The 23,647-nt window shown below is 41.4% G+C and overlaps 1 protein-coding gene across 5 annotated transcripts in view; it reads left to right on the forward strand.

The window, feature by feature from the left end:
• Window positions 1-23,647, forward strand: part of LOC143283663 (uncharacterized) — a 101,113-nt gene that overhangs the window by 16,298 nt on the left and 61,168 nt on the right. For all 5 annotated transcript variants that reach the window (XM_076589881.1, XM_076589886.1, XM_076589903.1 and 2 more), the window contains 5 exons: window positions 13,153-13,294; window positions 14,687-14,917; window positions 16,852-16,986; window positions 18,216-18,329; window positions 20,411-20,557. In XM_076589881.1, the coding sequence (XP_076445996.1) occupies window positions 13,153-13,294; window positions 14,687-14,917; window positions 16,852-16,986; window positions 18,216-18,329; window positions 20,411-20,557 (769 nt within the window). The remainder of the gene's footprint in view (window positions 1-13,152; window positions 13,295-14,686; window positions 14,918-16,851; window positions 16,987-18,215; window positions 18,330-20,410; window positions 20,558-23,647) is intronic.

Below are 23,647 nucleotides of genomic sequence, written 5' to 3' on the forward strand. Positions count from 1 at the left end.
GGGGCGAAGACTCAAGAAGGAGATCAGGGAAGGGGGCAGCAGCATCCCTGACGGCTCCTGGACAGTTTTTGTCATCGGCTGCTCGTAGATCCCTCCGATGACTGACCACGCCTTTTCGCATAGGTACCAGACATCGTATCCCTTCGTGTTGTTCATCATTTCAAAAAATTGTTTTTGTATAGAAGAATGTATGAGGGGTATCACGTTTGTGCTTTGTGTTGTTGTTGTTGTTATTGTTGCTTTTATTTTATTTTTTTTTAATTGAAATATTTGGTATATTTACAAGTGTGTGTTATTGCTCTGGGAAAGTAAGCACATTGTAATCCGCATACCAAAATAAATGAAGAAACAAGTAATGATGACTTTGTAACACTTTAATAACCAGCAACCAGATCACTTAACAACAGTAACAGTAATGATGATGATGATGATGATAATGAAGTGCAGGAGAGTTAATTGTCTAGTAATCTTTTCGGCGATTATTTTACAGTTTTGCCAGGTTTTCATATTACAGAACAGTTTCAGTAAGAATTTTGATCAAGATCCCGGACTGAAAAGAAGTCCTGGTAGTTGTTTAGGCAACATCTGACAAGTCAGTCAAAACAGCCAGCAGTTGCATTGCCCATTAGAGTGCACATTTCCATCTAGAAAAGAAACTATCATCAACAGAGAATTATTATTTTTCTGGCAGTCACTCAGAGATTGAATGGAAGGTAACAACAGCGAAAGGACATGTTTCTTTCGACACCAGTGGAGATGATCAGTTGATGATTTCACTGAGGGAAAGACAAGCTCACCAACTTGAGCTTGTACCCCCGCCCCACCCATTAATTGTTTTTTTTCTCTCCATGCCTATTCCCAGTCCTTCCCTGAAACCCTTCCCCTACCCCGTCTTTTAGCATCATTTTGTGGTGTGACAGAACTACCGTCTGGGGCCTCTGTCATAGTCGCTATCCGGCTTTCTGCCATGAAGTATTTGACCATATGCGGCTGTGCCTTAGGTGATCAAGAAAACCGGACCTTTTGGTCTGTAGTGTCTGAACTGATAGGTGATATACGTAGATTTTGCTGGCAAAATATTGTCTGTGAACTGATTGGTGACATACGTAGATTTTGGTGGCAAAATATTGTCTGTAAACATTGTCGGTTGAATCATCTATTATTGATTGTAATTATGCTGCGTTGAAACAAGTTGTGCGATAATAGTTTCTCCAGAATGATACTGACTGCGCTTCAGCTTATCGATTAAGTGCTCAGCTGTATACTTAAACCAACATTTTACGGTGTGTGTTGGATACAGCCTGTTTACATGCGTGCTGTCGTGTTTCCTTACAGTACAAGTTATGCAGATTGAAAAAAAAAAAAACAGGTAGCAGTTTATTGCTATTTTTCGTTCAAGTATTCTGTAGGCGATGCAGATGGTCATTCACCAGGTATGATAGTTGGGGCCTTAATTCCGAATTGCTACCCAGGAGTGGATAAAAACATTTTTGTTCCATGCGTTTTGCTTCCTTTGCAGTTTCCAAACAAGTAGATAGTAATAATAATAATGATAATAACAGCAAGAACAACAACAATAGTAATGATGCTAACAAAAGTAATGATGGTGATAATTATGACAATAATGATAACAATAATCATAATAATAATAATGACGATAATGATGAAGATGATTATTATTATTATCACAATGGATCAATTTTTATGAAGCCCATAGTAATTATACTTCACTCATAAAATTCATGGACTGGAATCATATCCATCGTAAACAGCCACCCCATTGTCCACACAGACAACACCATATCAAAAAGAAAAAGAATGCTTGACAGAATAAACAAATGTTGAGTTTTCTTTCAGAGTGATGTGTTTGGTGATTATTAGTCATACTATAGTAGTGTGCACGCTTACCTGAAAAACCTGACGCTATGATTCCACAGCATGAGCAAGAGATGGCGCTGACCGTTTCTTCGGCACCACTCATGCACCGTGCACGCGCGCGCGTGCTCGTGTGTGTGTACATGTGTGTGTGCCAGTGTTACACCCATGACTCTTCCACTGGGCAAACCTTGCTGAACAATTGATGCCTGGGGTGTCTTGTTACGCCGGTTCTCTTTGAAGGCACGTTAATTAGTGATCGGGTTATAGCCCTACAATGGATATGTAGGTCGTAGCCTGATGTAAGGTATAGGTCATGGCACTCAAGTGCTGACGTTACATGAATTCCGGAAGTGTAAGATGATGGTCCAGAATTGCGTTCAAGATTTTTAAAAAAATTTTTTTTTTAAAATCAGTAAAGAGGCTTGTATGCGCAGTGTATAAAGCAAGTCATTCACATACATACCATAGTCAAAACAGACAAAACAGTGGAACGTTTTTGCAACTGAACAGGAAACACAATGAGTGTGTCATGGTCTAAAAAATAACATCAGCTGATATATTTAAATATGGTTCCATCGTATTCTTCGCTGTCGACAGAACTGTAAACAACACGAACTAAAACGGTACCTAAATATGAGCACAGTCGGTTAAGTGGCGTGCGAGAAATCTGCAGAGAACGTGCGCACGCATGACGTGCACGTCTTTTTACACTTTGGTATGCACGCACAAACGCAGTGTGTGTGTGTGTGCGTGTGTGTGTGCGTGTGTGTTTGTGCGTGTGTGTGTCTGTGCCTGTGTCTATGTCTGTGTTTGTGTATTAGTTGTGGTGTTACAAAAGAAAGCCAAAGATAAAGATTATCATGACTCGAACGACGTGTAAGATAAGATGCACAAACGATGGTAATGGCGCTTATCACAGTTTTGGAATGTTTTATATATATCATAACACGAACATTAACTGAGACGTGCTCGAAACCTTTGTCACGATAACTGCAGTACACATGATTATTGTGAGGACACCAATTCGGACTGTGTGTATGGAGGAGTAAAAACCACATAGGAAGTCTCCGTATTGACGGAGTGATCCGGAATGGTTGTGTTGGATGTCTTCAGGACTACCAGTGGGTAATCAAACTGATCTTCTGTTGTCTTCCGTATCTCGGAAGTCTATCAAATATTCAGTCAGCGGCCACAATGGACCGAGATGTAGCGAGAGCATGCTCTGGTTGCTGAGGCAGAAACCACAGGATGGTTTTGTGTTCGAACGTCTCTCTCTGTGTTTGTTCGTGCTTCAATGGGAAAGAGATGGAAAAGAGTAAAGGTAAGGGTGCACTTTGATGGAAAGATAGGACATCAGATATGTTTGTATGTAATCTTCGTCGCTTTGGGGTTAAAACTGTTACGTTTGTGTGTATGTGTGTGTGTGTGAGAGAGAGAGAGAGAGAGAGAGAGAGAGAGAGAGTGTGTGTGTGTGTGCATGTGTGTAGAGTCAAAACTCATCATCTTCTTCTTGTTATTATAAGAATAAGAGTAATGAAACAGTGAAGATGATGATAAAAATGCTATTAATGAATTGATAAGAAATGATAAATTATATTTCGATATTAATAAATATACTTATACTGTACCGAGTATTGTGCGGAGACAGATCAAAACGCTTTCACGGCAAACATTCACACACTCGCAGAACTCTAAATCAAAGGGATGAAAGACAAAACTTTTAAATACATGTAGACAGAAGGTCATATAAACAGTAGACGGAAAGAAGGCGAAGGAAGAGGAGAGTGAAGCTATTTTTGAAAGATGCAGGTCTTAAGGCCTAGACTTGAAAGTCTCAAAAAGAATGCCAACTGCCCCGCTTTACACGCTGAAAAATTTTCCTATCTTCTCGCTTTTGATCAAAGAACAGTTCGTAAAGTTTTAGTGAGAGCAAGGGCTTTTTTTTTTTTTTTTTATTTTTTATACTCATGTATAGTTAAAGTTGCTTCGTATTTGTCGGTCACGACCTATAGGGCCTACTTCTCTCTTCCCCCCACTGCCTCTTAGGGAAAGAAAGGAATAGTTAGCGCAGTAATTGGTCTCTACATACACGCGGCAAATATAATAAGTATGTAGTCTGATATGTATATATTCCTTTGTACAGGATTGCGCTTTTTCTGTCTTGGGTTCTTTCTAACTGACCGGCAAAGTAAATGTTTGTCCGGCTTAGCGTCCGGACTTCAGTGGTACAAGAGGTGGTTTGGACACAGGCTAATCACGTTTGAGCAAGGTTTGGCAACAGGGACGACAAAGCGCCGCCTTTAAGCATGGCTGCTAAAAATTCCCAACGCTAGAGCAAACAGAACATGTAGTCTTCTTGCATGGCAGTGGGAGGGTCGTGCAGGTATGTTTCAATTCTGAAGGCTGTAGACTTTAGCTTCGAGAAGAGGAGATAAAGTAGATGGATCGTATACCATGACCAGGAAGGAATCTTGCCTTGGACTGGTAGTTCAAACGTTCAACAGAAAGCTGTGTGTGTCTTTTCTGTAGGTGACTCATTTTTGTAGTCATTTTACTTCTTGTGGTCCTCTGTCTCTCTACACCTGTCTTTCAGCTTCTCTCTCTCTCTCTCTCTCTCTCTCTCTCTCTCTCTCTCTCTCTCTCTCTCTCTCTCTCTCTCCCAATCATCTTCTTCATCCTCATCGTCTCTCCGGCGACCTCCATGTGTGTGTGTGTGTGTGTGTGTGTGTGTGTGTGTGTGTGTGTGTGTGTGTGTGTGTGTATTTCTCTCAGTCTTCGTCTCTTACTACTGCATGTGTCATGTCTGTCTCCCTGTCTGTGTGTCTCCACCTCAGTCTGACTGGCCGTATGTATTTGAGGGGTAAAGGGGGATGACGAACATGATAGAAAGCGTTGGCTCTGAGAGAGAGAGAGAGAGAGAGAGAGAGAGAGAGAGAGAGAGAGAGACTCGATAGTTGTAAAGCATTTTTTCACCATGTCTCCATAAAAAGGGAGAGGAACTCTAAGACTCGAGACACACAGATGGTTTATTGAATAAAAGCAACAGCCCAATATACAGAGAGAGATAGAGTACTGACAGTCAGACAGGGCAGACACTGGATCCTTTTCGTCACGCAAACATAAAACCAAAAAGACAGCGAGCTAGGGTGTTTTTTGTTGTTTTTTTTATTTGTGTGGTGGGTGCTAACACGCACATCGCCAAGGTACCAGCTGGATACAACACTGAAAGACATGACAGCAAAGAAACGCTGGGTCCTTGACAGTAATAATGGCCCTGCTGGGGGTATCGTACACTGTCATTCGATCAGCCCTGGAGGGAGGGAGGGCCTCGTGTTAGGTGTATTATTAACGTGACAGCACTCCGTGGAAACATTTTGTCTGTGTAAGGTCGGGCAGCAAATCCAATCCACTCAGTGCATGATTGCCACTTTGTGGGCCCCTCGTCGTTCATGACAATTCGAACAGGCACTAAATACCCCTTGTTGCAACAACACGCTTGACAGATCCACGCACATCACAAGACTGATTTGTCCACCTGTCACTGTGCTTGCTCGAACGCGCTTTCAGACAAACGCAACGAACAAATACACAAATACATGTACAAAGATACAGATGCACGCATACACACGCACGCACGCAAACACACACACACACATCTGTATACACGCACGCACACAAACAAACAGGCACACATACACAGACGCATGCACAGACACATACGCGCACGAACGGTGACTCGTTATAGCTGCACCGTTTTACACAGACACAGACACACGAACACACACACGCGCGCGCACACGCACACATAATTAACAGAGAACAGCAGAAGATCCCGTGTCATTGTTATTTCTTCTGTCACGCAATAAGCCATACGCCTGAATGCAAAATATCAAGGACATACAAATCGGGGTACAACACGTAATAGAATGTGACCCTTCCCTAAATTTCTTACATATCAATAGGGGGAAAAAATCATTGCGAGGTTGAAACAAAAAATCAAGAGACATTCAAAGCGCGCGATTAGAGGATGGAATAAAATAAATGAGATATGACACGTGGGTTTTTATGTGTATCTTTGTGTGTCAGTGTGTGAGTAAAGAGGTTATATAATTAAGGGTCTTCACAGCTCAGTAACCTATGAACTGCTCCCAAAAGATTGTGAAAAGAGAATTATTTGATCGCAAGCCAGATTCACGTAAACGCTCCTTCAAATGCTTAAAAAAAAATGTTCGGGGTGTGTGTGTGTGTGTGTGTGTGTGTGTGTGTTTACAGAAATGTGTAAAGTTATCACTTATGTTTTGCTTGCAAATTTTAGTAATGCTTTTTTTTTTCTCCTCGTGAACAATCGCGACACACAATATACACTGGGTCACTTAAGCCATTCACCCGGAGGGAGTTTACAGCATCCTTGCTATTCTTATGAGGGAAAACGCAAGAAATATACAGAAATCAACTTCTTTTTTTCCGTCCAAGTTGACATCAGTGGACACAACCGGAAATACTGTATAAGTTAGTTCCCTTTTGCTTGCAGTTTCTGCAAATGAATGGACATGGAAACCGTTTTATTGAATGAGTTGAATTAAAAGCCCAGACAAATCACATTCATCGTCACGTAAAACGCAAGAAAACACTTGTATTCATACATGTCGTAAGCACTGGGGAGAAAAATTACCATTGAAGAGGGCAAGTAGAAGCAACAAGAAAAAAGCAAGACAAAAGAAAAAGGTGCTATTTGACCTGCATGCAAGTGAGGTGAAAGAAACGAACCATTCATAACCACGATCCACAGTTCTTTTGTTCTTTTTTTTTTCTTTTTTTCTTTCTTCTTCTTCTTTTTTCCTAGAGTGTTGTATTGACAGCCTGCGTTTGCATTCAGAGGGATTGTCATGGCAGAATCAATGACAAGAAAGCAGCTCTGTTGGTCATAATATACTCCGGCATAAAGTGGTGGTTTTGTAAATAGTGCGTTTTTAACTCGTGCTTTAATAAGATTTTTGTGGGCTGCGCTCAGGATGAATTTTTTTTATACAACAAAACAGTGTGTGTGTGTGTGTGTGTGTGTGTGTGTGTGTGTGTGTGTGTGTGTGTGTGTGTGTTTCTAAACCAAAACCCTACCACAGCAGTTGATGTCCGTGTTTCGGTTGTTAAAAAAAAAAAAAAAAGAACGCAACCAGGTGAGAACAGATCCTTGTCTGTGGTTACATCAGCTGAACCATCAGTACACTGTACCGCTCCAGGCATGACCGTGGTTTTTAATGGGGTCACGGAGTCACGTCAGTCCGTGCTGACACTGCTGTGTTGATATTTATTATTGTCCTCCAGTCCTTCCCTGGCACTGTGCCGCTAAACTCTGACACGATGGACCGTCTGGGGTCATGGATCAGCAGCTTTAGAACTCGCCTATCGTTGCGATCCGTTTCCTTCAGCTGCTCAGTCACACAGCCCAAGCGTATACCCCACACACTGGTGATCGGTGTGAAGTCAAGAGGACGTCTCATGTACAGCCGCCTGCGCTTTGTGGACTTCGTTGTTGGTCATGGTTTTTACCATCATACATTTTACCATGTGGTCACTTGCACGGTCAGAAAGCCTTGTGCAATGGAGGTCATATTCGTGTTTGGTTTACCATGGTGTTTCCGGAATGTGTGTGTGTGTGTGTGTGTGTGTGTGTGTGTGTGTGTGTTTCTGATTGATAGTCTCATCTCCTGACCTCACAGACAGGCGACACCTAGAACAGAGGAAACGGGTCTTAATCTTCAGTGTCCTCTTCGCGTGTGTGGCAGGTATTAAGGCAGCAGTGCGCAGCGATCTGAAAAACTCCTACTCCGGTTTTAGGTGGGACTGTGTTAAACTGGTGTGGTGCCAGGCGTCGTTATCTGAGGGGAGGGCAGGTAAAGCAGCGACTTGGGGAAAAAAAGAACGGAGCGCGATGTACGCACATGTTCGATTTGAACAGTCAGAGTCATTGAAAACGAAGTTTGAACAGTATGGTGTTATTATCTGACAACTGTGTGTCAAGATTTGGATCTTCGTTTGTCGGCGGGTGTTTTTGTTTTTTTTGTGTGTGTGTGTGATTTGTTTTTCATTTTTGACGTAGACATGTTTGTGAGCGAAAAACACGACCCAAAATGTAACTGTATATACATAATTACTTAGCAGTGTGCAACAGAGATGCTTGTGTTATGTTCCCGCACCAAATCGGTAGTCGATACTGCCGTCAACAATACTAGGGATATGATCAGCCGAGTCAAATGCAGCCAACCATTCAAAGGATGGAACTCCATCATAGAAATATCGACCAGTCCACAAACCCTAGTTTACACCCAGTGTTCTCTTTGCAAGCAGCAGAGGATTCATAGTGACTAACATGGATGATTGTCGTATTTTTATTTATTTTTGTATCTTTTTTTCATAATTTTTGCTCTGACGTTGTGTTTCTGTACGGTTGTGAAGTCAGTGATTGGTGCTATCGATTCAAGCCGTGCTTCTTGCTCCACTGGTCGCGCTTGGATTGTTTCGATTGTGACGACTGCACTGGATTACTCTGTTGCCTTTTCTCCCCGCGTACACTCCAGCACTTTGGGAAACACACCTCTGTACGTGTTCATTGGAATGGAACTATCGTGGAGGAGCTGGGATTGATTTTTTTTTTTTAATTCAAGTTTCCGCCTTCAAAGTAACATCGTGTACTGCAGTTTTGCATTATGGTTTTTGGACGAATTGTTATTTGACTGATCGAATCCCTTTTTTGTGTTTGCAAATGAATTGATGTTTCTGATTTTAAAAAAAAAAAAGAAAGAAGAAATCTTTGAGCCTGAGTCTTCATGACATTTTAAAAAAATGATAATATTGTAATATATCGATTTTTCTTTGAATTACCGATCCGTATATGTGTCGTAGAGAAATGACCCAAACATGTTATCAAATGACATTGTGGCAATGTTTTTTTGTTGTGTTTTTGGTTGTTGTTTTGGGGGGTTTTTTCATTTCGGGCTTTTCGGTGTATGACCAGAATAATTATGATCTGACAGGATTGGAGGTTGTGATTCAGTCCAGAAACGTTTTGGAGGCTTGCGCTGGTAATGGAAAGGTTATTTTTCTCTCTGTGTTCCCTTTGACGGGAATTCGTTCAGCTTTGATATCCAGCAGGAAAATCATATCAGAACTGTTAAGCCCCATAGCTGTGATGTAATCCCCTATTTTCAATCGCCTTTCAACAGTAGGCGAGAGCAATACATGATGCACGATTTCATTATCTCACCATCTCTGTCTGTCTCTGTTTTGTGTCTGTCTCTCTGTGTCTCGCTCACTCTCTCTCTTTCTGTCTCTCTTTGGGCCTGAAAATTACCAATCAGTCTTTGCTGCTGCCCACCTTAGAAACTCAAGGGGAGATATATTGCAAAACATTGTACATGTGACTTCAAGAAAAATATCCGCCGTTCAGACTAGATAAACATTGTTTGCGGCAACTTCACCAATTGGCCAAGTGCAATGCCAAACATTCGATTGAAAAGCTGAGGAAAAGAGAACAACTAGAAGACGACGAATTTCGTTCAATAGTACGGCATGCTTCGTACCCACACACGCAAAAAAAATGTTTCAAGTGATGTTGCACGCCAGTGTACAGAAACAGATTCACCTTAAAATGAAATTCAAATGTTCACAGTGTTTTCTTAAAGTCATGTGCAGCTCATATAAATTCTTTAGATCGAACAGAACAACTTCCATCCTTACTTAAATTGACCAAAGAACAGTTAACCCCACGAGGCATGGGTGTCATCGCATTACCGCCTGTAAGGCCTGTGAAAGTGACTGCGGTGAGAGTTCCCAGGCTGATAATCCCCTGTTATCACAGTCCCCGTCGTCATGGACAGAAGAGAAAAAGTGCGACATGTAAGAAACAGAGGTTGCTCCGGGTGAGAAGGGATGAGAGTTTACGGCTCAGAAGGCTGGGATCTGGGCTGCTACTGTCCACGAAGGCGGACGTCATCGATAGCTGTATCCTGACTGACGTGAGTCAGTGTGATTTGTTTTGTATGATGAGTCGTCTGTTTGACTGTCGGCGTGGATGTTTTCATTTTCTCTCTGCATGTCTCTTGACTATCCAATTGTCTCTCTGTTCCCTCTCCCTTATCTGCTTTATTTGTCTCATGTCTGTTTGCTAGTGTGTCTGTTCGTTTCTCTCCCATCTACCCCCTGCCCGCTTCATTTATTTGAACGTCTACTTCTTCGCTCCTGTTTCTCTGTATCTGTCTGCCAGTCTGTCCTTCTCTCTCTCTCTCTCTCTCTCTCTCTCTCTCTCTCTCTCTCTCTCTCTCTCTCTCTCTCTCTTCTTCCTCCTCTTCTCTCCCCCACCCACTTCCTCTCCATCTCAACCCGGCCCCGCCCCCCTTCCTCCGACTCCTTTCTCCATGGCCTTCTTTTTATCAGTGACCAGTACACTGAAAGTTGTATAGGCATAATTATGCATCTCAGCGCCTTTTGCCCGTGAAAGTCAGTTTTGTTGGTAAACAAACTGGATGTCAGTTCTCGGTGATGGTGGCATAACTGACAGAATGAGCCGGGGAAGTGACGGTCAATAGTCGAGCGTTGATAAACTAGGTACAGCTTATGTTGATTCACACATAACTCGGACGCACGAAGGTTTCAATGACAACAGACCCGACTGAATGTTTGCAGCGATTATGTAAACAGTCGGTTGAATTCTTAGTGGAAGCAATATATTGAATGCTAACCTATCTCAGACAGAACTGATCAGTCTATTTTAGGGAAAAGTAAGCCTTCAACATGTCATTGGCCCCCCACCACATATTTAACCGACTATTAAAATGTTATATAATATCCCGTGTCTCTCTTTCTTTTTTTTCTGCTCCCTCTCCTCCTCTACTCCTCCTCTTCCCCTGACCTATGTGGTCGACCAGCTACAAGTAATTTTCATTTTGATTGCTTATTTCATCTACTCCCATTGTGTGCACAGTGCGATGATTCTTTCCATCAAGTTCCAGTGTCTGTGTTTCTTTCACCAACTCCTAATACTAACACACACACACACACACACACACACACACACACACACACACACACACACACACACACACACACACACACACACACACATGAACATTATGTTGACATAAAAAAAAAAAAAAACTGAACTCGTGTAAGCTATTCAGCGCAGGCAGCATATCACTCCTCGCGCCCAATTTGCGTTCTTTAGATTCATTCCGATCATATCCTCTCCTCTCAGTCTCGTCAGTCAGCCAGGCATTCCATTAACACATCAGTTCTAATGTGAAGTATCATTGTCCTTTTTGGGGGGAGTAGGTGGGAGGGGGCCCGGGGGCGTGGGGGGGGGGGGGAGGCTTTAGACCTTTGTTGTTTCAATGGCGGAATCGCTGTCTATCGTTGACATTGTGTGAGTGAATGAGCGTGTCTGTGTGCGTATGTGTATGAGTGTGTGTGTGTGTGTGTTTGTGCGTGCGTGCATGTGTGTGTGCGTGTGTGTGTGTGTGTGTACGCGTGCGCGCACATGTACTTGCGTATGTGTATATATGCATTTGTAAAAATGGAATATACAAAAAGCGTGTGTGTGTGTGTGTGTGTGTGTGTGTGCATGCGTGCGCGCGTGCGCGTGTATGTGTGTTTGTGTCAGAGAGGGAAGAAGGGTAAGGCGGGCTGAAGGCAGTACATGCTTGCAAGTGTCTTTGTTTTCTTTTGTGCATATCTTATAACAAGGTATTGCGCACGGGACAAAATTAATAATCTGTAAATAGTAATCAGATGACCCTGATTTGATTATATATTTGTGCGTCATGGGAGAAGGCGAAGTGAAATTATGTCCAATGTGGTTAAACATGTATTTAAGATATGTGACTATTAGTCTTATCTATTTTTTCCCCATTTTCAGCTTTGCCTTCAATATTGTTGATGATCGAAATATGTAATAAAAACATTATAATAATGAAAAATTTTAAAAAAAGAAATAAATAAAGTTTTTAAAAAAAGATCCACTTTGGTTTATGTTTAACTTACTTAGACCTTTCACTTCCCCTTGGGAATAGGCCATCAACAAAAACAAAACAAAACAAAAAATAATCCTCCAGTGCATCTGTCCCCTATCATGTGTCATGTGAAACCCTCAGATGAATACTTCAAACCAAAATACTGTATACAAGATGCGTGGGTGTTGTGATATTGTACATTAACGGGTGGGTATGTCTGGTTGGGGATGTGAGTGTCTGTGCATGGAATCATTTGATAGTGTGGAGGAAAACAACAACATAAATGCACTTGATTATTATGTCCATTTCATTTGCAAATATTTCAATACAATTTTGACCCATCATAAACAAAGGCTTGAATTTTTATTAACTTTTGTTTTTGTTTTGTTTTTTGTTCTTGTTTTTTTTGTTTGTTTTTTTTTGGGGTGTGTGTGTGTTTTTTCCAAAAATATGTTGTGCTCCCCCACCTTCCCCCTGCCTGAAATATCTTGGCTTATTTAAAGAAATACCAGTAGTTTTGGGGAGTTAGATATCTTGTCTTGTCTTGTCTTGTCTTGTATTGCGTTTTCCAGATTGAATTATTATGTAGATTTGCCCAGCTTTTTAGGGGTCGGCAAAGTAGAATTGGTTAGGTGTATGGCCCTAATTTGGCCTGGTGTTATGTGAAGTCTCCCAACGATGGACCAGGCGGAGGAGGAAACTTTTCCCAACGGCTGTGAAGGCGGAAGAGGATGACCAAAGGGCAGGGGGAGCTCTTATCCTTGGCTGGAAGTCCTCCTAGGAGACGGAACTCCGAAGAAAAAACCTGCACCTGCCATGGCCGTCCTACACGTGGCAGTATCTGCACCTGTGGGACTGTGAGCGTCGGTAGGCAAAAAAAAAAAAAAAAAAAAAGTCACCTGTGTTGGTCAGGCACGTTTTCCTTTGCAACACCTGTGGGAAGTGCTGCGCATCCAGAATCGGCCTCACCTCCCATATGAGGACACACACCGACAGACAAGCCTGCCTGCCTACTCATCCGTCGGTCCGATGGGAGACTCCATCATCATGTTCTTGGGAAAAGTCACTTTGCTCCAATTTTCCTCACTCCATCCAGGTGTGAATGGGCACCTGACTCAGGTTGGGAAAGGTTCATCAATACAACAGAAGGAGAGGACTGGGCCCTGTCTTCACATGCCAAGCCCAAGACACAGGGGATGTGAATTCGTTGTCATGATGGCCGTAAAAAATCTATAGGACCTTCAACCATCTATATTCTAATTCCTGTTTTCAGTCCTTGCTGGACAAACAGCGAGGAGGTGCCTATGTGCTGGGAGGAGACCTGCCCGATGTGGATGCCCGCAGTCACAGCTCTGACCACACTGGGTCCTTCAAGGGGGGCTCTGTGCCCCAGCATGCAGTTAAATCCATGGGATGTGAGTGGAACTGTTAGACATTAAATGGCTTGATGTTTATTGTCTTCCTCAGTCTCCTACCTCTTTCTTCTTCTTCTTCTTGTCCTTCTTCTCCACCTTGTTCTTCTTGTTCTGTCTATCTATCTATCTATCTGTCTATCTATCTATCTATTTATATAGTGCGTTTGTGGATGCGTGAGAGTGTAAGTGTACACAAGTGTCAGGAGAGTTCTGTGCATGTGTGTGTGTGTGGGGGGGGGGTGCAGGGAGGAGGTGAGATAGAGGATGAGGTATGAGGTATGTGAGTGTATGCATGCCTACACTGTGGGAGCATCAGGATATTGGAACGTATATATTATATATATATCTTTGTATATATGTGTGGGGGGTTGGGGGTGGGAGATATGGGCGTGTGTATGTGTGCTTGTACAAGTAAGTGTTCATCTGTGTGTGTGAGTGTGTGTGTGCGTGTGCGTGTTTGTGTGTGTGTGTGTGTGCCGTGGAAGCTGCGATACATAGACTAGAAACTCCGAGTGTGTGGAAGAGGGGGTAGAGGAGGTGCAGGGAAATTTGTGGTGTGTGTGTGTGTGTGTCTGTGTGTGTGTTGGAGCTCATGTACGTTTATATGTATTTGACTGTGCTTTCATATCTATGAAACTGTGTTTTTGGGGCATATCTGTTATGCATGTGTGGGTGTATGTGTGAATGTGTGTCTTCATGTTTTATATTTATTTGCTTATTTGTCATCATTGTTGTCTTATTTATTTAATTACTTATTTATTATTATTATTATTTTATCATTATTTTCATTACTACTATCTTTTTTTTTCATCATAATTATTATTTATTTATTTATGTATGTACGCTTATATATATATATATATTTTTTTTTTTCTCAAGGCCTGACTAAGCGCGTTGGGTTACGCTGCTGGTCAGGCATCTGCTTGGCAGATGTGGTGTAGCGTATATGGATTTGTCCGAACGCAGTGACGCCTCCTTGAGCTACTGATACTGATACTGATACTTATATAGCTATCTATCTATCTATCTATCTATCTATCTATCTATCTATCTAAGTGTGCATTGTCTGTCTCATCTGTATCTCAGTCTTCTCTCTCTGTTTCTGTCTGTCTGTCTGTCTCTTTATATATATATATATATATACATATCTGTTTGTCTATGTTATAAAGAGATAGATTATGTGCACTTCTTTATGTATGTTTCTATGTTTACCCACAATTATGCAACAGGATGGCAGGGATAAATCAAATATTTAACAAAAATCACTTTAACTTTTCACCAAAACTTTCTTGAAAAAAAATCGTTTATATTTTTTTGCAAAATTTGAAAATACGTAAAACAGACATTTATTTTTGGCTGCATTCTGATCCCCTCCCATTTTCTCCCTGACAGCACGCCAGACCCCTCGAGGAAGCTGGCCTGCCACAGCGGAATCTGGAGCGGTGAGCAAGGACAAGGAGTTCTTGGGAGACGTGCCAGTGGCCGCCCTTAGGGACGTGTCAGCCTCCTCCTCCCACTCCAGCGTCCCCCAGCTTCCCCCCATCGGCAGGCACGCTCTGTCGCCCATCAAGGACGTCAGCCGGGAGACCTCCCAGCTGGTCACCCTGCCTCCCATCCACAAAGGTTGGGGAAGCTGATTGATTGGGCTAGTTCTGTGAGGTCTCTGCCTCCTGTCCTTAAAGTTTGGAAAACCTGATTGATTGGCCTACTTCTATGAGGTCTGTCCTCTCTGTCGATAAAGGTTGGGAAACCTGATTGACTGGGCTAGTTCTGTGAGGTTTCCCCCATCCATAAAGGTTGGGATACTGGATTGACTGGGCTAGTTCTGTGAGGTTTCCCCCATCCATAAAGGTTGGGATACTGGATTGACTGGGCTAGTTCTGTGAGGTTTCCCCCATCCATAAAGGTTGGGATACTGGATTGACTGGGCTAGTTCTGTGAGGTTTCCCCCATCCATAAAGACTGGGATACTGGATTGACTGGGCTAGTTCTGTGAGGTATCACCTCCCCCTTCCATAAAGGTTGGGAAAGCTCATTGATTGGGCTAGTTCTGTGAGGTTCCCCCCATACTCCCCCCCCTCCCCACACACACACACACATACACACACACACACACACACCTCCATCCATGAAGGTTGGGAAACGTGATTGGGCAAATTCTGTGAGGTTCTCCCAATTCATGAGGATTTGGAAATCTGATTGATTGGTCTTGCTCTGTGAGGTTCCCCCATTTCATTAAGGTTTGGAAACCTGATTGATTTGGCTAGCTGTGTGAGGTTTGAAAGTTTGGATTGGCCCGCTCTATCATACTAGTAGGGTTGACTGTGTGGTTTGATGCCTGACATAATATGGTCAAGCAGACAAAGACATGCCCACTGTCCAGGTAATGTCACAGAGTTGATGATAATGATGATGATGACAACGACGTTCGTGATGATAATGAGGATGGCAGTGATGATGATGATGCTTGACAGATGAGCAAGGAGAAGACACACCCACAGTCCAGGTGATGTCACAATGATAGTGATGGTGGTACAGAGATGCTGCTGATGATGATGATGATGAATATGGCACTGATGATGATGACGATGAAGATGCTTGACAGACGAGCAAGAAGAAGACACACAGTCATGGAGATTCCACAACAATAATGATGGTGATGGTACTGAGATGATGATGATGATGATGATGTTTCCTGACAGATGGCCAAGAAGACACACCCACAGTCCACGATGATTGTGGTACTGAGATGATGATGATGATGATGATGATGATGATGATGATGAATATGGTACTGATGATAATGATGAAGATGCCTGACAGACGAGCAAGAAGACACACAGATAATCCAGAAGATTCCACACCAATAATGATGGTACTGAGATAATAATATGAGTCAGGTCAGATAGATATATCTGCTACTGGTAACCTGGATCCCAGTACTACCTGTCACAGGGTCGAATTGCTGGTGACTAAACCAGCACCCCCACCAGTCCTCTCAGGAGGATGGTGAGGAGGGTGGCTAGACACCCTGGTGGAAATAAATGACCCATCAAAGGGCACCAGCTCTGGAGAGCTACCTGCGGCCACCTAGCTAAGGGAGTAAACCCTGACAGAAAATTCGGTGTGGGGCCCCTAAGGTGGTTGGATTGCAAACTTTGTCACTTTCCGGCAGCTCCTGCGGCTGCGTTGGCACCAAAACGTAACAGCCTTGCTGTTCCTTTGGATCTGTCAGCGAGGTGGAGAGGGGGGACAAGCTGCATGGGCAACAGCCTGTCTTCCATATTACATTGCCCAGGCTTATATCCGTCCATCCCACAGGCAATGCTGTTTGGTCCAAGCAGACAGCCCAATTAGACATTAGGTCGGATATACTCTATCCATGGTCAGCCATGACCGAAGAAGGCCAACTACTACTGAGATGATGATGATGATGATGCCTCACAAACGAGCAAGAAGACACACAGACAGTCCAGGTGATTCCACAAGAAAAAAAAAAATGATGTGGGTATTGAGATGATGATGATGATGATAGTGATGATGATGTTGCCTGACAGATGGCCAAGAAGGAGACATGCCCACAGTGCAGGTGATGCCTCCTACACCCCAGCAGTCAAACACCAAGGTGCTGCCCGCCCCACGCTCTGACACCCGTCAAACAGACTTGCAGAAAGTGGTGGAGGCAGCAGATGGTAAGTGTTGAGGGCATGGGGGGAGGGGACAGGGGGGTAGGGAGGGGGAGGGGGGGGGGTTAGACTGAGGTTGTTCTTTCAGTTTCAGTTTCAGTTTCAAGGAGGCTTCAAAGCATATGGACTGATCCATGTTTGCAGTACAACACCTGTTTGAAAGAAATATATTGATAATGATTTGAAGTTTGATTATCTAGCTGTCTGTCTATCAGTCTGTCTGTCTATTTATCAGTCTAACTATCTGTCTGTCTGTCTATCTATCTATCTATCTATCTGTCTATCTATCTATCTATCCATATGTCTATTTCTGTGTGTGTGTGTGTGTGTGTGTGTGTGTAATGTAAGGCATATATTTACTTTGAATATGTGTTCTTGTTGGAATATTGGAGCATGGCAGGACTTTGTGTTGTTCTCTGGAGCTGAAACATATGTCAACTTTCTGTCCGCAAATGTGTCAACCAGTTCTCTTTTACAAATAATAAAGTATTCTTATATGTTACACACACACACACACACACACACACACACACACACACACACACACACAAATACAAACATATGTATATATGTATATGTATATATATAATGGTGTCTCCCGTCGGTCCAATGGATGAGTAGGTAGGCAGGCTCATTTGTTGGTGTGTGTCCTCATAATGGGAGAAGAGGCCGATTCTGGATGCGCAGCACTTCCCACAGGTGTTGCAAGGGAAAACGTCTCCAGAAGTTGAGCCTATATATATATACATACATACATACATACATACATATATATCTATATATATGCATGTATGTATGTATCAGACGTGGAGTGATGGCCTAGAGGTAACGCTCTGCCTAGGAAGCGAGAAAATCTGAGCGTGCTGGTTTGAATCACGGCTCGGCCGCCGATATTTTCTCCCCCTCCACTAGACCTTGAGTGGTGGTCTGGACGCTAGTCATTCGGATGAGATGATAAACTGAGGTCCCGTGTGCAGCATGCACTTAGCGCACGTAAAAGAACCCACAGCAACAAGGGAGTTGTTCCTGGCAAAATTCTATAGAAAAATCTATCCAATAGGGAAAACAAATGAAACTGCACGCAGGAAAAATTTTTTTTAAAATGGGTGGCGCTGTATTATAGTGATGCGCTCTCCCTGGGGAGAGCAGCCCGAATTTCACACAGAGAAATCTGTTGTGATATGATAAAAAGAAATGCAAATACAAATACAAATACAGTGTTGTGTATCGGACAGCTGTGGCAGCAGAAGCTGGGGGCCATCACATGAGCAGCGACAGCAGTCCCACGGGTTCCACTACCGCCCTCACTCAGCGCACTGGCCACAAGAGCAGAGCCAAGGGACCCAAAGGTAGGCCTTGACCACCATGCACTCACAGGTTCCTGGCTGAATTTTTCTCCTTCTGTCTTCGTGTTTGATTTTCATGTGATGCGGGGATTTTTGTTGTTGTTGTTGTTGTTATTATTTTGTTTTGTTTTTTTAGGTGAGAGTAGAATAGAATAGATTTTTTATAGAATAGAATAGATTTTTTTGTCATGAAACCGTAAGGTTTATAAGACACAAGTGCAATGGTAAATGAATGAACGAATGAAAAACACACAATTAATCAATCAGTTAATGCAGTAAATTGCAGCAGCATTCATAAACAAATTGTCCCAATCTTGTTTGTATATATTCATCATCTGTGAGAGATTGCTCACTTGTGATGTCTGCTTTTTTTTTGCTTTTTTTTTTGCTTTTTTTTTTTTTTTTTGGTGCAGTGTTGCACCATTGCTGTTTATAGTTGCAAAGTGCGCAGTGTGTTTGAAGGAAGGAATTCATAATGATTGCTTGTTACTGTTTGGTTTGAAAAGCACTTGCAGCCTATGTGTTTTGTGTATGGTTGTTGAAATTATTTCCATTGACTTTACAGCATTTTAATTTTTTTTTTTTTTTTTTTTTTTTTTTTTTTTTTTCCCCAAAACTGACATTTTGATCATAAAACTGTGGTCAGGTAGTGTTGTTTTTTTTAGCAGTTGCTTGCTTTGTTAGATCATTCAAAATAGAAAATAGAATTTGACTTCTTTGTTTTATATATATATCATTAGATGTTTTATTTTTTTTCCTGCTTTTGATCAGTGACTGACTAATCTTAATTCCTCGAGTGTGATAAAAGACAGCACATACAAAGCTTTTCAGTGTAGACAAGAATACTGACTGCAACGAGTGATGTAGTGTTAGAGCACTGAAATCTGTTTTGTTTGTTGTTGTTTTTTTCTGTGGCAATCACTTGTTTTAAGATTTTCTTTTCAAATGTGGTGCTGTGTGCTTCAGTTGAATTGAGCACAGACTGCAAATGCACAGTGTGGATTAACTTTGGTTATTTCTGACTTGTTTGCATGGTGTGCTCAATTTATTTATGTCTCACATGTTTGCTTGATGGGCACAGTAGCTATGTTGTTAAAGCATCTGACTTTCAATTGTGACAGTCTTGGATTTAAACCCCACTCACGGCACCTGGTGAGTTTAGGGTGGAGAATTTTACAGTCCTCCTGGTCTACAGATGTGCAGATTTATTTATTTATTTATTTATTTATTTATTTTATTTTATTTATTATTATTATTATTATTATTTATTTTTTAATTAATTATTTATTTATTATTTTAAATTATATTATTATTATTTAGTTTGTTATTTAGCTAGTTATTTATCTATATTTTTATTTTTTTATTTTTTTATTTTATTTTATTTTATTTTATTTTGTACACTTATAGTTGACTTCATCAATTTTTTGCGCCTTATACATATTAGTAGTAGTAGTAGTAGTTCTTTTTTTTTTCTTTTTCTTTTTTTCTCAAGGCCTGACTAAGCGCGTTGGGTTACGCTGCTGGTCAGGCATCTGCTTGGCAGATGTGGTGTAGCGTATATGGATTTGTCCGAACGCAGTGACGCCTCCTTGAGCTACTGAAACTGAAACTGAAACTACAGATGTGCAGTCCAGCTAGTGCCTAAGCCACTCCCTGCATGTAGAAGAAGATCAAATGCAGACTTTAAAGATCATGTAATCCTTTTCAGGATTCATTTGCTTATGGAAACAAGAACTTACACATGTACAGCATGCACCTTTCTGAAAATGGAATATGCTGCCTACACAGCGAGTTGAAAATGGTCATGCACATTAAAGCCCACTGGTACATTCAAGCAAACATGGATATTGCAGCCCACAACCGTAAAAGAAGAATTTGTTTGCTTGTTATGTTTATTTTGATATGTCCAACATATTTTTGCTTGTTACGTTCATTTAGTTAGATTTAGTTACATTTGTTTGCTAATCATAGTTGTTGTTTTTTTTAGATGTAGATGTGTGTGTGTGTGTGTGTGTTGCATGAGTGTGAGTGTGTGTGTGCCTTCTACTTGATCACATGGTCCTGCACCTGCACTTGGCTTGCAGAAGACAGCCCAAAGGGAAAGGTTATTTTGTTTCACCCACCCGAACGGACCTCACACCTGCACTCTCATAATGTGTTCACCTCCATGCCTCACCATGGGCACGGGTGGGAGCACGGTCGCTCAGTGGAAGGGCAAGGGCACAGGACAGGTTGGCTTCAAGACAAATTAATGGAACAGCGTTTTGTTGCTTTTTTTTTTTTTTTTTTTTTTTTTTTTTTTTTTTTTTTTTTGTTTGGTTGGTTGTTTTGCTTGCTTGCTTGCCTGGATCCTTTCTTTCTACTGTAATGGATTTGATTTTCCTTTCTTCTATTGGTTGTTTTCTGGGGCATTGGTATGTATGTTTGAACTCATGTAGGTTTTAATCATGTTGAAATTCTTGATTTTTTTTAAGTGCGGGTATTCTTGTTATACTAATAGAAAGTCTTTTCTTAAAAGGAAAAAAAAAAGAAGAAGAAAAACCAGGATCAGATTCTGCAAATTTTATTTGAAGTTTTCCTAATCATTATTCACATAGGATTCTCATCATGTTATGTAGAAAATAGAATCACAAAGTTTTCACTTATATCTAACCCATAGAGTGAAATTGATACAGTCATGAAGTGACCAGCTGAATCAGTTGCAATGATGTTATGATTTTGTCTGAATATCAAGTTATACTCACAGAAGAAGTTGGTATTGAAATATGATCAAAATGTGCAAGGGTCTGTATGTCTGGTGTCATTCTTTCCCCTGGCATTTTGTAATCTTTATAGTCACCTACTTACTGTGTACACTGTTCTGTGTCCTCCCACACCCCCCTCCCCCTCCCCCCCTTCCCTCTCCATCATTACCATCAGTGAACAGTCCTGTTAACTTTTATCAAATTCTGTTTTAATAATTCATCTTTTTTTCTTTCTTTCTTCTTCTCTTGTTTAAAAAAGAAATTAATCATTTGTTGTGAGAACTGTTCTTTAAATCCAGCTAGAATATTGAAAAGCTGCACACAGTACTGGTTAATTATACCAGAATTTTACAGCCTATGTGTATGTGTAAACATTTATTTTGGTGCAAGGAATATAACTGCCCAGTTTCTTAATTATCTGCACAAGCCATTTGTTGTGAACAATTCCCTGTATCATTTTGGCCTCTCTCTCTCTCCTCTCTCTCTCTCTCTCCCCCTCCATCCCTCTCTCCTCCCCTCCCTACCTACCTCTCAGACGTGACTATGCCCACCTACACATGTAGAACCCATTCTGTTTTTTCTTCCTCCCATGTTATTTACACTCACACTTTCTGCTGTTATTGTATTGTTATGTTGTTGTTATTATTATTATCATCATCATCATCATCATCATTATTATCATTATCATTATCATTATTACAAGAGATATTTCTAGAGTGTGAAACTAGAAGAGCATATACATTGTGCTTTACAAAGACATTAGGAAGAATTTTTAAAAATCAGCCACTACATGTATCAAAACTGACATGAAAAATAAAACATTGCTTAGTATATCAAAAGCACAAAGGCACACATCAACACACACACACACAGTTTGAACACATGCATGCCCTTACATACACAGGCATATGCATGCACAAATTCACACACACACACACACACACACACACACACACATATGTCCACACACATCATTGTAATTTCACATAGGCTCTCTCTCTCCCTCTCTCTCTCTCTCTTTGTATATATATATATATATGTGTGTGTGTGTGTGTGTGTGTTTTGGGGGGTATTGGATACATATCACTTTTTGCCTACCATAATTGGCTTCTGTTTGGTTTACTCCATGTACGGCGAAATATGAGCGCATGTCTCTGAAAGCTATTGTGTGTGCATGTTTGTTCATGCTTACATGTGTGCTCTCTGTGTATGTTTTTTTTTTATAACATTTTGAATCCATGCCTTCCAGTCTGTTGTGGCCTCATCTGTTTCCGTCTGCCTGTCTCTTTAGGTGTGTTGTATGTATTAACAGTGTCTTGATTGTCCAGTAAAAAAAACCCAGAACATTGGCCCTTGGTCATCTCTGCATGCAGTCACAACAGAATAAATCTTAACTCACTCCATGCCAAGAGTTTTTGCCCTTGCCAATCCCTGAAAACCCAGGGTTTGTATAGGATGGGGAAAAAATTGTAAAAAAACCCAAATAAACACCCAGACAATTGATATTTTGTATATGTATGCAAGGAATGTTGTTCCATATGTGTGCAAAAAATCAAAGTATTTACTCACCATCTTGATGTTGATCGCGGTATCCATATTTTGTGTATTTTTTAGCATTTTTGCACCCATCAGAAAGGTACACCAACATGTTCCACATCACATTCTAACACTATTTGAGGAACTGAAGACCTAGTGCATGCAATGAAGTATGAACAGGTGGTGAAGAAAGTTGAAATTCACACATACAAAAAAAATATTGTCTCTACATAATGAAAATCAAAGAACAAAGAAAAAAACTCAACCGGCTGGGTGTTGACTGGCCAGTCAGCTGAGAAACCTGGTATGCCAGTAAAGGGATGTGCAAGAGGGAAAAAGGAAAAATTGTCAGTCCAATCACTGGTGAAAACACTTGCAAAATCGTCCATTTCCTCAGTGGTTTCGTCGTCTGTGTCTGTCTCATCTGCTGGCACATATTCCTCACTTTCCTCTCCATTGTAAACACTCTCTTCAGCGGCCGAATCTATTTCTAGTTCATTGGGATCTGGTTCAAATTCACTGTCCGAAGAATCAACATGATCTCCTTCGACATCAGAGCCTTCAGTTTGGATCATTTCCAAAGCATCTTCGACGCTGAGTAACATTTCACCTCTCCGACCGTGTCGAACACTTCGCCGTGACGCCATCTTGTCAAACAACTTACAAAGCTGACAGGGGGCACGCTTTGTTATCAAGTGCGGTTGAGCTTATCGCGACACACACACAGCGTGTGTGAATGAAAAGCTGACCAGAGGTGACATAAGATATCACATCTGCTTTTGATTTTCGCATTCGACGCGTCACTCCGACAGCACGACTTTTTAAAATCCAAGTCCGCATGTGCGGACATTGGCATCCAACGCTTTCTCCGACGATGTCCGCATATGCGGACAATGGCAGCGAGTGAGTTAAGATATCATCACACTTGTAAAAAGAGACATCACATTCCACAGCGAAAAAAAAAATCAGCATAAAACGTGAATATATATATATATATATATATATATATATATATATATATGTGTGTGTGTGTGTGTGTGT

The sequence above is a fragment of the Babylonia areolata genome, chromosome 1, assembly GCF_041734735.1.
Source record: "Babylonia areolata isolate BAREFJ2019XMU chromosome 1, ASM4173473v1, whole genome shotgun sequence".
In the NCBI taxonomy this organism is placed as follows: domain Eukaryota; kingdom Metazoa; phylum Mollusca; class Gastropoda; order Neogastropoda; family Buccinidae; genus Babylonia; species Babylonia areolata.